We start from the raw sequence: 13,813 nt of genomic DNA on the forward strand, positions 1-13,813 counted from the left end.
GCTCTGCGGAACCGTGCTCAGGCGCAGACCTGCGTGTGCGCGATCCGGGCGAGACAGCGGCGTGGGGCTCTAGTTTGCAGGTGTGACTTGGGCTACCCGGAGCCGGGAGTGCGGCATGTTTTGGTGGGACCTCTCTAGAGTTTTGGGGCCGCGCTGAGGACACTCGGGTGTCACTGTCTCCAGTCCGCTGGAGCGAGTGCGGGACCAGCCCGAGTGTTTCCGGGTCGCTCGGCCACCTTGGCCGCGCGGCGGAGGAGGTGCAGGCCCGGCTGGAACTTCCTGGGGTCCTGGGCCCTTGAGGGTCTGTGGCTGCCACGGTGCACTGGGCAGCACCGGGCAGCACCGGGTGCTACGGTGCACCGGGTGCTACAGTGGGAGCAGGGCCCCTCGGTGATGCGGGGCGGCGTGGGGCCGAGGATCGTGGGTAGCCAGCCTGAGGGCCGGCGCCTCGCAGGTTGCTTGGTTCTTGACGGTGGGAACCTGAAAAAAACGGCTCCTGTTAAACCCAGAGACGTAGCTGAGAAACCTTGTTCTGCAACATCTAATCTGTGAGAGACCTTGCTGTGTGAAATCATGTTGCCTGGACACACCGAGCCGATCTGATTTCAAGCTTTGGTGCACGGGTTGAGGGGTTTCGGATGCAACACTGACAATTGTCTTAGCTTGTGTGCCTCCAGTCGGCCTCTAGGCCCAGCGAGATGTTAACTCCATGGCGCACGGCCCTGCTTTTCTGCGAGCCCGTCAGAGGGCGGCTGGGTTTTAAACTTCACCTAAGTTCCACTGTTCCCCCAAATCTCGTCTACTTTTGCTGCTCCTCTGCCAGTTAGTAACCTAGCTCTGTTGTGGACAGTGTGCCTTTGGCGGTCTTAGCAAATGGGCCTTATCAGTCGTTGTAAACACCTCTCCTGAGCTGAGGGACTTGGAATGTAAAATGTGTATACACGTGTGTGAGAGAGACACACACATTTTCAAGAATGGTAAATGTTTTATTTTACAGTGTTACTTGGATTGTATTGCTTGAATCCTTAACCTCACCCCCTCCAACAAAACAAAACAGTTTAACTTGGATTCCTTACACTGTGGATCTAGCTATAGACAGGCCTTGTTTTGTTCTTTTCACCCCTTGAACATTAAAATAACTCCAGGGGAGCTCCCTTTACTGATCAGGATTTATTCCCCATCAGTAATATCCAGCATTGTAGTAAACAGCAAAACAACTCTCCCTACCCACTCACTTGCCTAATGGTTGTAAGTTCTTCTCCTCCGCCTCCTTTTTTTTTTTTTTTTTTGAACTTCCTCTGCTTCTTTTCTTTTAGGTAAGAATAATAAAATTTTAATTTTTTAGTCCCCAGGGTGATCACATTATCAAAATGAGAGAAGGGAATTTGTGGAGCAGGGACACCTGATAACGATTTTAGTAGGATAATCCTACAAAGGTAGGGTGTTGAGTTACTTCCACCCTTGGGCATTGTGAGGAGTCAGAAGTAAATGCTTGATGGTGAGCAGAGCTGGGACTGCTGAGTATGAGAGAACACACCACCTGCACGAGGGACAGAGAACAATGTGACAAAGAGCATGCATAGGATAATATCCAATACTGAGATTCAGAACTATAGTTCACTTGTTCTTGACTTTAGGGTTATAAGGAGGCCAAGTAATAACTTGGGTTTACGTTCATACATGCAGTAAGAGTCATATATGCTATTGTTATACAGCCCTTCAACTTGCTTAACTTTTACGTTAGAGAAAGAATAAAAACTCAAATCCTCTCTTTTGATTAACTTTTATTTTAATTACAGGAAGAGAATCTAGATCTAAACTCTAGTCTTGCCACTTACGGGGTGATGTAGGTCGGTTTTCTTCCTCATTTGGTCCTGTGGCCTCCCGTGTAAATGTGAATTGGAGTTACTTGCTAAAGGGCAAATTATTGGGACACCAACCCTGTAGTTGCTAAATCAGAATCTAAGGATTGGGGAATTGCAGGTTGAGGCCCAGGAATGTGCATTTTAATGAGCTTTTAGGTGATGTAGTGAGCTGAAAATACTGTTAGAATAGTAGCTGTTCAGGAACAAGAACCTGTTATTGCTCAGCTTTGTATAAAATGCCTGGACGGTGGCACAGAGTTCAATATACGCTGTATAAATAAATGAAAAGCTCCAGCTATAAACATGTACAACCACTTACAGAATAACCTTACTTTTGTAGGGCATTTTACAAGCTTTCACATACCATTCCCATTAGATCATACCTTGATTCCTAGTTCAGCTAAAGAATTATTTACTCTATCTCCCACCATTTTATATACTTAGTTTTAAAATCATAATTCCATAAATTGTCAGTTTTTACAATGCCTTCTATTCTCCTCTTTGCTTAATCCAATCACATCTTTGGTTCATTGCGCCGAGGGCAGCGACTTTCAACACTTTTCATCTCACGGCACTCGTAAACTAATTATTAAAATTCTGCGGCACACCACAAGATATATTGTTGCCAATCTGACCAAAAAAAGGTATAATTTATAAGTATAATTTTTATTCATACCAGGTGGTTACTGTGTTGGCTGTTGTCATTTATGGGACAATTTTAGGGAAAAGAGGTCAGTGCCCCTGACTAAATAGTTGGTTATCACACATCTTAAACTTTTCTTGCAGCACAGCGGTTGAACATTGCTGCCCTTGGGCACGGAGATCGAAAACTAAGAACATGGGATGTCTCTAATACAAATAAGTAATCAGTAACGTTGGGGGTTTTCCCTATACAGCCAACCACTCAAACTGTAGGAATTAATTGGAGTAATTTTTATAGAAGCAGTACTACGTCTGAACATGCTCATGTACGTTTACATGTATTTGTTTTTAAACTTAGGATGGCTCGCACTTTGGAACCACTGGCAAGGAAGATCTTTAAAGGAGTTTTAGCGGTGGAACTTTTCGGCGTTTTTGGAGCGTATGTTTTATTTAGAAAGATGGACACAAGCCAAGGTAATCATAGACCAGAAGTTATTTTGTGGGGGGTATGCAGTTGGCTAATACTTTTTGTGCTAAATGACATTTTTAGAGAAGCTGCTTCAGATTCAGCATTATTAGACATTTTTATGGCCACAAGGGGAAGCTAAGTATTGTTATTCTTAATTTCCTCTTTAAAAATTAATGTTTGTAAAGATTTCCCACGTCTCTTAAGTCTTACTAGTGGAGGGCAAAGAGTGGTGTCCTTAGGCAGGCTTCTTTTGGGAGCACAGACGGGGAGCAAATGCACTTCATTGTTTGGCAGACTGAGTAGTGGAGTTGAATTGTCAAAATCATCAGTTTCTTAGGTTCAGTGAGTTCTGTCTGCATCAGTACTGGGTGCCGAAAACCCTTTCCAGGCATAGCCAGTGGCACTGGCTATCACTGAAAGTGCTTGGACATTTTGTGGGGCTAAATTTTATATGAGCTCAAACATTTTTAATTAGGAAGTGCTGCTTTCTCTTCCACCAAAGCAGCCCTGAGCGGTGGCCAACTCTGAAAGGTGTCATTTATTTCTTCAAGGTGCTTCACTGGAACACCACTGTTCCATGATAACACTGGGTATTCACAAAGTCTCCACACTTTTAAAAATGTAAGGATATAAAGGAAAACATGCAAAACAGTACTTAAAAGCAAATTCAAGTTTAAAATCAACTTAAAAAAACTGGTCTTATTTCTAAATCCAAAACAAGGTCAAGTTGCATCCATGAAAATAATTCATAGTTACCTAAGGGCACTGCACATTAAAAAATTGCTTTTAAGTATTTCTAAATAACTTACATTGAATAAACAGGCTAAAATTTTCAGTTACAAAATAACTCCAGATGGCTATATATAAGGCAAGTACAATTTAGACTCAGGATATAGTTACTGGATTGAGAAGGAATGACTAAGAAAAATTTCTAATCTGTAGAAGTCCTATTTTGTAGACCCTAAGGCTAGCACTATAATATAGCTGTATGAGTTAATACAATGAATTTCTAATCATGTCTAATTAAGAAAATTTTTTCATCAGATTTCAGGCAAACAATGAGCAAGAAATTTCCCTCCATCTTAGAAGGTATGTTTCAGGTAACTCATTCATCCTGTAGGTATTTATCTAAACTAAGTAGTAACTTTCTTTCTGATCAATTAAGAGCTAAATGACTTTATTGTGTGATGTCAGTTTTCAAAAGGAGAAAGATACTCTTCATCCCCATTTTAACCCCTTCTGAGAACAAAGAGTTAAGTTCTCACCAAGAGTAACCGAAATGAGAGCAGTTAGCGCATGGGCTGGATATCTGTGGTGGTGATGGAATCAAACCACAGCTTAATATTATGTAATTAGCACAGTATTTGCCTAATAGTGTCCATTACAAGGATTACTACAGGCGGTTCTACATGAAATATGTAGCAAGAAAGAAAATAAGCTTGATGTTTCTCAGTATTGTTTAATTTTAACATTTTTACATGATTTAATAAATGTCGACTATTTTTATTTATAGTTTATTACAAATCCATCGAATATTCTGGAATGTATGGAATCAGACAGCAAGATGAAGAAAAATGGTTGAACAACAAAAGTTAGGAGTAAGTAGAATTTTATAATTTATTTAGAGAACACTCGTTTTCTTTGCTTTTTAATTTTTTGCGTAGTTTTCGGTCTTCTCTTTTTGAAATTCTTCTTTTTCTTGATGATACTTTTCACATCTCTGTCGTGTAGCCAGTCATCGCGTTCAGCCTCCCATCTAAGCTGTTTGACACCTTTGGGGGGGGAGGGGGAGAAGAAAGATGAACACACCACACTGCAGTCTCTTGGGGGGCCCCGGAGAACCACCTGCCGAGTAACAGGAACCTCTGGTCTGCCCGGGCCTACAGCTGTTTCCCACCCACTATGCAAATCCCCTATTTTCCTTCCACATTTAATATCAAAGATTACCGTTTTATAAATAAACGACTAGGACAGGAAAGGAACAAATGCTCTGAAGATTTTATTTCCCCTGAACACTTTTACTGGCAAAAAGAACAAAAGCTAAAACAGTATCAGAAGAAATCAAAATGTCTATAAAGAATTTATAAACTCACTTAGCCAACTCATACTATATAATCTTCAGAGGTTCTAAGTATGGCTATTAAAAAAGCTCAACAAAAAGTTCAAGCTACTTACTTGCATTATCTCTGTTGGCCATAGCATTCACGCCAATGCTGTCAAACTTGGACCCCATATTTTCATCCAGTAGGTGGCCAAACTTAAAAAAAGGGGGGGGGGAGGAGATACACTTATTAGAAAACTTAAAACAATGTTGAATAGCTAACTTCTTAAAATAGTATATTAGCCTTACCTCTTCAGCAGATACAAATAGGTTGGAGTCACTGAGATTTCTTTTCTTTTTTTTCCTGGGTCCTAAAAAAGTATAAGCCTAGATTGTTAAATTGTAAATCCAATGATTTTTGAAAAATATAAATCTTTCAATAAAAAAAAATTATATTTGGGCTAAAATACACAATTGCAATTATCTTCTAGCACCATTAGGTAGCTGGCACTTAAAGACAGAAATATATTTAAGAGTTAGTATACACTATTTTTTAAAAAGGCAGTATCCTAATAGAATGATTCATATGACTTTTATGTCTTACCTTTCAGGTTTGGCCAGTGATCAACGTTTACCTTACTTTATAGTATTAGGCAAGATTAAAATTCCAGAGCCGATATGGATGGATTTTGGAGTATTTAAGGCAAAATGTAAATTCTAATTAATCCAGAGGTTTTATTCTTTGGACTATTAAGAAATTATTGAAGGTATGTTTATTATATTATAAATAAAGTTTTGTTTATACTATTCAAAATAAAGTGGTTTTCTTTTAAAAATACCTCACGTACCATTCTGAATATATAAACTTTTCAAAATAGATGAAAGAGTAAAACATCTATTTTTAATACTAAATTCTAATTCACACATTTAAAATGCATCTATCTAAAATACATTAACTAGAGAAACTTTTTTACTCATTTCCTGAAACAGTATTACGCAAACTCTTTGCACCTTTGATGTCAATGTCGCTGGCACTACTGGAATTATCATTATTTATTCATATATTTTTAAAAGATTTTATTTGTTTATTTTTAGAGAGAGGGGAAGGGAGGGAGGAGAGAAACATCAATGTGTGGTTGCCTCTCGCATACCCCTTACTGGGGACCTGGCCTGCAACCCAGGCATGTGCCTTGACTGGGAATTGAACCAGCAACACTTTGGTTTGCAGTCTGGTGTTCAATCCACTGAGCCACACCAGCCAGGGCTTGACTTAGTTTTCTAGCTCATTAACAATCTGTAAGTTTGTGATTTTGTCTGATTTATTTTCTGAATTATGGTTAGAAGGATAACATCTTCAAGTAAGATTTTTGAGGAAAGTATCTTAAGAGCTAAAATTTTCCAGAGCCTGGAATCACTTAAAAACAGCTGTATTTAGGAATAAAATGTCATAAAATCCAGTTGTTTAAGTATATAATTTCAGTATGTTTCAGTAAATTTACAGAGTTGTTCAGCTACAATTTTAGAATATTTCTTTCAACTCCAAAAGATCCATAATGCCCATTTGTAGTCAGTCACATGACTGCACCTACGAAGGCTTTGCTTTTTCTGGCTATTTTACGTAAGTGGAATCATACGTGGTTTTCCATATCTGGTTTCTCTCACTACATGTAACAATTCTCAGGCTCACCCACATTATCAGCGCTTCTCTCCATTTTACTGCTGTGTAATGTCCCACTACGAGGGTAGACCGTATTTTACTATCCAAGCATCAGTCACTGGACATTTGGGCTGTTCCCACTTTTTGGCTGTTCTGAATAATGCTGCTATTAACAACTGTGTACAAGTCTTTGCATGACTATACTAGAGCCACTTGTGATAAAATAGTTTTTAGAGCATTTCATCTCAATTTTTACCAAGGTGAAATGCATGTTATATTATTGAAGAACTGTACATGATGCTATTATTGAATGTTTTATTTACGCTAAAATGCTCATTGGTATAGGATTAGAAAAGGGCTTTTTTTTTGTTTTCATTCATCTTATAGGTATATATCTATAACTTCGATTAGTAAACATTTTTGCTGTGCTGCCTTCTTAAAGACAGTTTCCTTTCTTCATCCAGCATTTGTCAATGTAAGGGAAACCCTTCAGGATCAATCAAGTCTGTGTGAAACTCCTTTACTTCTTTGTTTTAACCAATTCTGTCATGTACACTTGAATTTGCATCCAAAACTATTATTGATTGAGATGTGAGATTCTTTCAGACTATTGTCTTCTGAAATAGCACTTTATTATTAAAAATAAGGTTGCTGAGAAAGCATTTTTTAATATGACAGGCTCAGCAGGACTGGAGATAAAGCAACATTTGTAAGATGATTTTGAGGAAAAGTTTGCCTTATATTTGGGCATATGATACTATTAATGTGACATCACTTGATCAAAAGAAATCTGAAATGCATGTTATAATTTAAATATGTATTAGGTAAATCAATCTAAATAAGAGAACTGATTGTTAGCAGTATTTTATCAGCCTTTGGAGCTGATAAAAATTTTGTAAGCATAAAACTCTCGGGACTAATACCAGTGTATAGTTTTTATTTTTATATTTATTGTTGAATATTTAATGTCAAGTTTTTTTAGTATTTATTTAATTTTAATAAAACACTGTTAAGTGTTTTAATTCTTTTTAACTTTTCAAGTCTATTTTTATTCATCAGTATTTACTAGTAAGCAGAAGCCAAAGAGGCAAAGCATGAAAAAAAAAGTGCAAGCCTGCATACTTATCCACAGGGTTATGGGATGAAATATTTATTGTAGTGCTGTCTGTATTTTTATCAACAACTTACAGTTGTCATCTGATAATAGTGTTTTCCTTTATTAGCACCTTATAAGTCTTACACTAACATGGATAATCTGTTATGATATACTTTAAAAGATGTTAGAGAACAAATTAGCAGAAAGAACTCCTATCTGTTTTATGTAAGATATTTTTGAGATTGGAACTGCTTTGTCATGGCAACAAGATGAGAGATCTCATAAAAAAGGAAAATGAAGTTAATGAATGAAGACCATGGACTTTCAGAAGGGGCAAATGACAAAGAAAAAGAGTTGGTTGAGAAAAGGCAAAAGGTGTTTATGGAAAATGCGGGGCTTAAATATAACTGAGTGATTTAAACATGAATGAAAAAAATCCTCTAGAGATATTCAGATGTGTGAATGTAGGAAGAGAAAATAATTGAAGATATGTGGGAAACAATTTTTACATATTAAAATACATAAAACTTACCTTCCATTGTAAAAATAAACTAAATTGTACCAACAATTTAGAAAATTTCCCAAAATAATAATGAGTAATATCTTTCATATGCACACTGCTTACATTTCAAAGAGACTAAATGCACTTTCTTACCTTGAAATGATCCAGAAAAGTCAAAATCATTTGCACCTTTCCTCTTGCTTTTCTTAGAACTGACTTTGGAGCCGACTTCATCATTAAGTTCTGTTACCAAAAAGAAGTGCTATTAAGTAATTTAAAAACAATAGGACTGCTCTAGGGTTAGGATGATGAATACTGACTTTTAGAAACTGCTAATTACTATTTTTATAATATTTTAAAAAGCAACATAATGGCTCAACAGGTATCACACATATAGCCTAATTATTGATGAAAATATAAGTCCAAAACTCAGCACTTAACTGCTTTAAAAAACACTTTTCAGTTTCAAATGTGAGGGATAAAAGGCCCTCTTTAAATTTCTGGCCTGAGTATTAATCTGAATACTGAGTAATAAAAAATATTCAACAGAGAAACAAGCCTATGCTGAAAAAGAAAGGAAGATATAGTTTGTTTCAGTCCTGTATTTTTAAAAAGGCCTATGCTGAATGCCCTCACCTTCATCATCCAGCACATCCATGAATGTTCCTCCATCTTCATCAATTTCAGTAAATTCGTCATTCATACTTCCTAAAGACACTTCATCATCATCCAAGTTATCGAGGTCATCATCACTCTCTTCTGAATCTTCATCTTCTGGCTCACCCTTAGCTCCTTTTTTTTTCTTTTTCACATTGCTGAAGAAAAACAACAACTTGTAATGTAAAAGAGGAAGCTGTTTTTTAAAATGTGGTTTGATGACTACCAGGGTATTAGGCTATGAACAGGTTTAAAAGGAGAGTAACAGAAAGCTCAGAGCCTTTATTTAATATGCATTATAAAGGTCCAAAATGGAAGTACTGGATCTATTTCCCAAGCTTATTCAAAAGGGACAATTTGAGAAATGCTGAGAAAACAGTGGAGAAAAAAACATATCGAAGAAATGTATTTTACCCAGCAAAATCAAGATCATCCTTTCCAGGGGTGAAACAGTTATCATCTTCAAATATATCTACCAGAGAACAATACACAAATTGTAAGATGTAGCAAAGAATAACAAAATTGACATGTCTTCTAAATGAATTAACGGTCAAGATTCTTCTTTTTATGACAAACACCAAAATAAAACTGTGACTATACTGACCTTAATTAAATTCCTAAACTAAAATGGTTCCAGTTAATTTCAGGTTCTATCTACAGTTCTTTTACAGCAAGAGGGTAAATATCAAATGAAATAGTTAGCAACCGCAGTCCTTTTTACTTCATTAGAGCTATTGAAGTGGACTCAATGTAAGTCTTCCTAATTTCCCATGTTTTTCGTTTCAGTCTAAATTTCAATTATGGTTTTCTAGCTCTGTGGAGTATAAAGATAAAATAGATGACACAGTAGACTACTGCTACCAATAACGGAAGATCAGGAACAGTAAAAATGGTTTCTCTTCTATGAAAGAGTTGGCCTTAAGAATATACTCGTGCAAATATCATTTTTTCTCCATGAATTGTCCTGTGAATTATCATCCCACCAAAATATTTTTTAATTCTCCATTGTGATTTCCATGGTATTCTTAGTTAAGTGATTTTTTCAACTAAGGTCACTTCTACCACTAACATAATAAATTATTTTACAAATTGAATAGTCAACAAATTACCAATCATCCTTTCAAATTCCTCATCATCCACATCTTCTATACTTTCTTCGTCTGCATTCCGTTTTTGCTTCTCTTTAATGACAGCGACTTTTTTATAATACCTAAAATAAAATTCATGTCACATATTTGATAATTTTACTACAGGGACTACTTCTTATAACTAAAGCACCTATGACCATTCACCAAAACAAGTGTAAATGCTGTTAACTCTGTTGGATATAAATGACTAAAGTTTGTATTTATTGTAGAAAAAAGTTGAATTCTACAAAACAGTTGGAGACTTCTAAAATGTGAAGTATAAATTTCAAATATTCAGGTTTGGTTCCTGATAAAAACACCTGAATTCACCCTAATTAAATGGCACATGTAAAAGGTTGTTTCAGGGTCAACACTAATGATGAAAGTATTAGAATATCACAACATGTGCTGACTTCTTTTCACAATCTTTTATCAGACCTACTGTCATATTAGGATACAATAGAACTTAGCATTTTGCAGACGGGATCATGCCCTTAAAATTCTTCACACAAAAAGCATCAACAGAGCAAATCAAATCAAACCAAAGTAACAGATGAGAGAACAGTTCCTTTACTACTGTGAGGCATTTAGTAAATACCAGTAGGTTCAGGACTTATCTTTATTAGCAACACAGTGAATTTTGCTAATTCTGCTTAGAGTCACGTTTTGGACTAATTACTCATGAGTTGTTGATCATTATGTTAGACTAATACAGACTTACAGACTCTTAGAAAATTACTGTATTAAAAAAAGGAAATTAAAGGTTAAGTTCCCTAAAGTCAAGATTCATAAAACAAAAATTATGCTAATTAAAAACAAACCTTCCAAATTTACTTGTTTCAGTTCCACTTAGATATCTTAATATTAGCAAAATGACTGATTTATAAATAATCTTCACAAAAATGGATACTGATAGGTCCTTTGATCTTTTCAAGGTTGGCCTATGTTAACAAAGCATTTTAAGGATTCTAAATTTTAAATTTTAACAGTTCCCCAAACCGAATTAAGTATATTACCTATAGAAAAACACTTGATCCACGGGTATTTGGCTTTCTTCTTTTGCAAGGAACTCCTTGCTGTTCACTAGAAAAATTCAGTTAAAAAATTTAATTTATTAAAGAAATCCTTTTAATGTTATTCAAGCTCAAAGACTAAATACAGCATACCTACAACTCTAAAGCCTCACAATGAAAGGAAGGTGGGCAGACGGGAACCTAGTGTGCAGAGGACAGTCTCTGGGGAAGTCTGTGAGGAGTGGGGCCTGCATCTGAAACTGACGGCCGGCTACCAGGAGAAGCAGGCAGTATTAGCCAACTGCACATCGCAGTGAAGAACAGGCACTCTCACTGTCCTCCAACTGCATCCCAGATCTGAATGCCAAGAGATAAAACATTCCAAGAGTTCTCTTAATAAATAATCACTTAAAAACTTGACATTTTCATCTCAGAAAAATGAAAATGCCTGTCATTCTGGGAACAGAAAACAAAGGCAAACATAGAGTTATCCACACTTTTACTTAATGCTGAGGAAAACTAAAAAAACGAGTCAAGAGTACAAGCATATTTTCCATCTTCAAAATAAAAATTTCTGATTCATCTTGATTAAAAGGGAATCTGGCTTCTAATTCTATTAACTTCGGGCAGGTGTTTTCACGCCTCTGGACCTCTGTGAGGTAAGTTGGAAATGCAATGATTTATAAGGTGTGTTTTCACTTTAGCCTTAGAACAGAAAGGAGTTGGGGTCTGGTTGCAAAGAAATGTTGGCTCTGAATAGAAAAACAAAGACTCAGGCCCCAAGATGGGTAAATACCCATAGAAGTAGAATGTTACCACTCAATTAACATGATGCTCTATAACGAAACTGTGTGGGTTTTCTGCTAAGCTCATATTAGAGAGCTTAAGATGGTCTGAAGTACAAAAGATAGTAAATACATAATATATATTAGGGCGGGGGAAGTGGGGGGGGGGGGTAGACGTGGTTCACTGATAAAGCCACAGATGATACCAGAATGGCAAAATATTAATAACTGTTAAAGCTGGTCATGGCCACTGGGAAGGGGGTGGGGGAGAAGTTGAACATACTATTTATTTATTTTGGATATGACTGAAATTTTGTGTAATAAAGTTAAAAAAAAAAAAAAGGTCCAATCAGACAGTGGACTTAGAAATATCTACACATTCTTGGGAACAAAAGATGGCTAATGTCTCTGGTGCTTAGGTTTTATTCAAACAGTGGAACAAATAACATACTTTATATGTTACTGACTTTTACTATCTTGTAAGTTTCAACAGTCCAGACTTTTATAAATTATTATAGCCCTGACTAGTGTGGCTCAGTGGGCTGAGTGCTGGGCTGCAAACCAAAAGGTCGCTGGTTCAATTCCTGGTCAGGGCACATGCCTGAGTTGCAAACCAGGTGACCATGTGGGGGCACGTAACAGGTAACCAATTGATGTTTCTATCACACATCAAAGTTTCTCTCCCTCTCTTTATCCCTGCCTTCTCCTCTCTCAAATAAATAAATACATACAATCTAAAAAAATATTATAAAGTACTTTATAAACACTTACCAGCAAGACTATGACTATCTTTCATAAAATGTTTTCTTTTTGGCTGCATCACAACACTGTCTGTGTTTTCTGAAATGTAAAATCAAGACAGTGTAGTGTAAAACCTAGTCACACGCTCATACTGTTTATTAAACGTCAACACTGAAAACCAAATAATTCATCAAGTAGAAGCATACCTTTGCCTTTATGTGGCTTTGGGTTTCGGTATACAAATCGATCCAAGAATCTCATTAGTGTAAAATCCTGCAGTGGGTCCCCTGAATACTGAATATAATCCCCCTGAAAGGTGAGGGGAATTTCAGAACTTAAATTATATGCATGTACCCAGATGAGGAAAAAGTAGGAAATTGTAAACATCTATTATAATACATAGAAGGCACAAACTGCAGTAAGTAACTCTTCGATATTTCTGTCATGCATATTTATTCTTTACTTAAAGAAATCAAACACACTCATACATATTCTATGATATACTGATTATATGAATAAATAAATAATATTAATACTATAGGTCATTTAACCATTAACCAGGAACCAAGGCTTGCAGTAGCAAAGAGAAAACGAGAGGGCAACATGTCTCCAGGAGAACGCCAGAATGTGCCAAATAACTGTGTGGTTTCCTAAACCCTGTATCCCCATTCATCTCAGAGTGGGAGGACCTAACTGCTGCTCTGTATTAAACAAGTCGTTGCTCCTTTACAACAACAGGCAAATGCACATGACTCTATGTGGTGGAGAAAATGCTGCACGACCAGTTACTTATCATCTAAACTAGATCACTTACTTTCTTTCTCTCTCTTTTGAACATTTTAGACTTACCTGAAGGATAGTCTTTGCAAATAGAGCCACAGAGGGATGAAAATGTTCAGACAGCTTTAAAAAAAAAAAAAGGTGAGGGAGGTCAATTCTTCCTACAATAATTGATTATGTAAGAAAGTCCAAAGACTTGGAAGTCAGGCAAATACAATAGGAGTGATTCTCAGTATTTTGGTCTCAGGGCTGCTTAAGCTTCCTTAATTTAAGCGGGACGTATCTGTTGTTATTTACCTAGTTAAAAATTACAACCAAAACATTTCAACTTAAAATAACAGTAAACCTATCACATATTAATAGTCTACTATTAACGATAAACCTGTCATATATTAATAATGTATTTCATGAAAACTTTTGAAGAACAAATAAACATTA

General features: G+C 36.4%; 2 protein-coding genes across 5 annotated transcripts in view; one reads left to right on the plus strand and one right to left on the minus strand.

Annotated features, from left to right (window-relative positions):
- CEBPZOS (CEBPZ opposite strand) lies at positions 1 to 5,831 on the plus strand. Of its 4 annotated transcripts, none has more exons than XM_028514508.2 (5): positions 1 to 80; positions 2,866 to 2,981; positions 4,021 to 4,065; positions 4,490 to 4,574; positions 5,629 to 5,831. In XM_028514508.2, the coding sequence occupies exons 2-4, from the start codon at positions 2,867 to 2,869 to the stop codon at positions 4,570 to 4,572; spliced, it is 243 nt and encodes an 80-aa protein (XP_028370309.1). In that variant the 5' UTR covers positions 1 to 80; position 2,866; the 3' UTR covers positions 4,573 to 4,574; positions 5,629 to 5,831. The 4 variants fall into 4 exon arrangements, with proteins under 4 accessions (XP_028370309.1, XP_035883762.1, XP_035883764.1 ...); XM_036027869.1 differs by lacking the exon at positions 1 to 80 and adding an exon at positions 101 to 123; XM_036027871.1 differs by lacking the exon at positions 1 to 80 and adding an exon at positions 1,333 to 1,436.
- The window catches only part of CEBPZ (CCAAT enhancer binding protein zeta), a 21,740-nt gene continuing 12,342 nt past the window's right edge, over positions 4,416 to 13,813 (minus strand). The window contains exons 6-16 of the mRNA XM_028514505.2: positions 13,445 to 13,498; positions 12,802 to 12,904; positions 12,626 to 12,694; positions 11,073 to 11,139; positions 10,039 to 10,139; positions 9,344 to 9,401; positions 8,909 to 9,087; positions 8,426 to 8,515; positions 5,327 to 5,388; positions 5,152 to 5,233; positions 4,416 to 4,748 (exon numbers count right to left, since the gene is read on the minus strand). Of these exons, the coding sequence (XP_028370306.1) occupies positions 4,594 to 4,748; positions 5,152 to 5,233; positions 5,327 to 5,388; positions 8,426 to 8,515; positions 8,909 to 9,087; positions 9,344 to 9,401; positions 10,039 to 10,139; positions 11,073 to 11,139; positions 12,626 to 12,694; positions 12,802 to 12,904; positions 13,445 to 13,498 (1,020 nt within the window). The 3' untranslated portion in view covers positions 4,416 to 4,593. The remainder of the gene's footprint in view (positions 4,749 to 5,151; positions 5,234 to 5,326; positions 5,389 to 8,425; positions 8,516 to 8,908; positions 9,088 to 9,343; positions 9,402 to 10,038; positions 10,140 to 11,072; positions 11,140 to 12,625; positions 12,695 to 12,801; positions 12,905 to 13,444; positions 13,499 to 13,813) is intronic.

The sequence above is a fragment of the Phyllostomus discolor genome, chromosome 6, assembly GCF_004126475.2.
Source record: "Phyllostomus discolor isolate MPI-MPIP mPhyDis1 chromosome 6, mPhyDis1.pri.v3, whole genome shotgun sequence".
NCBI classification, from domain to species: domain Eukaryota; kingdom Metazoa; phylum Chordata; class Mammalia; order Chiroptera; family Phyllostomidae; genus Phyllostomus; species Phyllostomus discolor.

What these genes read in the sequence shown, in the direction of transcription:
- CEBPZOS (XM_036027869.1), top strand. An exon ending in AAAGATGGACACAAGCCAAG is followed by an intron (nt 2,982 to 4,020) that starts GTAATCATAGAC and finishes TTTTTTCATCAG; the next exon opens with ATTTCAGGCAAACAATGAGC. An exon ending in ATTTCCCTCCATCTTAGAAG is followed by an intron (nt 4,066 to 4,489) that starts GTATGTTTCAGG and finishes TTTTATTTATAG; the next exon opens with TTTATTACAAATCCATCGAA.